This window comes from Amaranthus tricolor, chromosome 14, assembly GCF_026212465.1.
Source record: "Amaranthus tricolor cultivar Red isolate AtriRed21 chromosome 14, ASM2621246v1, whole genome shotgun sequence".
NCBI classification, from domain to species: Eukaryota; Viridiplantae; Streptophyta; class Magnoliopsida; order Caryophyllales; family Amaranthaceae; genus Amaranthus; species Amaranthus tricolor.
The window spans coordinates 21,201,806-21,203,467 of record NC_080060.1 but is presented as its reverse complement, the minus strand read 5'-3'; the positions used below and the strand labels follow the sequence as shown (position 1 = coordinate 21,203,467).

General features: G+C 30.6%; 1 protein-coding gene across 4 annotated transcripts in view; it reads right to left on the bottom strand.

Annotated features, from left to right (window-relative positions):
* The window catches only part of LOC130799143 (uncharacterized), a 1,684-nt gene extending 497 nt beyond the window's left edge, over positions 1 to 1,187 (bottom strand). For all 4 annotated transcript variants that reach the window (XM_057662232.1, XM_057662231.1, XM_057662229.1 and 1 more), the window contains exon 1: positions 808 to 1,187. In XM_057662232.1, coding sequence (XP_057518215.1) covers positions 808 to 1,119 — 312 coding nt within the window. In that variant the 5' untranslated portion in view covers positions 1,120 to 1,187. The remainder of the gene's footprint in view (positions 1 to 807) is intronic.
* Between the last annotated feature and the right edge of the window lie 475 nt (positions 1,188 to 1,662).

The window sequence follows — 1,662 nt, the reverse complement described above, 5'->3', positions numbered from 1 at the left end:
CTCTGAATAGTTGTATACATTACCTACATTGTATTATATTTTGCATTGTGTGTGTAAGTGATTGTGAAAATTTAGTTCATAACAAATAAATTACAACCCAAGACAAAAAAAGGTTATGTTTTAATCATTTCAAAATATCAAATACATCACATAATAATCATTTAATAAATAAGGTTGAAAAGATTTTATAAATAATTGAAAAAAATAAAATTAAACATACAATTCTCTAATACATTAAATAATATATCTAGAAAGTAAAAAATAATAATTAGATTTTAGTAAGTCAAAGATATAAAAATAGTTCATATTTACAATGACATCATAATTAAAATTTAGAAAGAAAACTTTTAATAAGGAATTGACACGTAAGTAATTTAAGCAATTTCTTAAAATGATGATGTCAATAGTATTTTGTTTTAGTAATAGTTATATATCGTAGATTTGGCGACCTAACTTTTATCATTTCCTTCTACTAAAACATTCTATAAACTATCAGTCAAAAAAATTTGATCTCAAATACATACTAATACTTTGCGTCATGTTGGGAAAGGGTCTATGTTTATTCCTCTAGTTGAAAGGGTTTTTGTATGAGCGGGGCATGACAAACATTTTAGATTATAAAACATATTCTGGTTTTCAAACATTAGCTTAAGCTTTTTTGTTGAGGTGGTTACTTGACAAAATATTTTCTATATAACTTTTAATTTAGTTGATTTATTGGCAATTACTATTGCTTAGAAAAAAATTATATAATAAAGTGAAATTTTGTTATAATGGGATTGATATGAAAGAAACGGGAATACATACCCTAGGCCTGCAAGGATCATAATCATTCTCATAAACAATCCTCTCTTCCTTCCTTTCAATAATCTCAGCACCGCCATGGCCATGGCGGTGGTGATGGTTGTAGCCATAGCTAGGTATGACATTAGCCTCACAAATAACATCGTTCACCACAACATCACTAACTATGTTGTTATGGTGGCGGTGGTGGCCAATAGGGTAGCCAGACCGACCAGCATATTCAGCCTCAACTCTACTGTATTCAGAGTATGAGTTGTTGCATGGGTTATTGCATGAGTTTTCACGAATAACCTCGTTCTCGTAGTAGTACGACATTGTGGTTTGATTTGGTTTGCGTGCTGTTACTTTGTGATTGTTTTTCTTTGCTTGGTGAGATTAAGCATTGTGGTGTGCTTATATAGTGGTGTAAATGAGAATCTCTTTGGGCTAACATTTTATATATTCTTTTCTGTTTTTTTTTAAATAGTTAAACTTCTCATTTTAATGTGTGTGGTTTTTGAAAGGCTAGCTTGTAGCTATTTAAAAAACGAAAGAATGTATATTGTAATTAGAAGTTGTTAAATTAAAAATTGTTATGCGATTTTCTTTAAATATTAATTACTTATTGTTCAAGCAAGAGTCAAATCTCGTAGTCATGAAGATGCTTTTGATGATCATATTGTCTTTGATGATCATATTGTCGCACATGTCATGTACGTCTTGTACATTGGAGAAGGAAGATGTGCTTGTGTTGGGTGGTGACGAGTTGAGGTTTGGATCACTTCATGAGGTGATCAATGTGGAGCAAATAGGATGCATTAGAAAAGCAAGAGAATCTGTGATCATGACAAGAAGAAACTTAATTAAGATGATGGATCA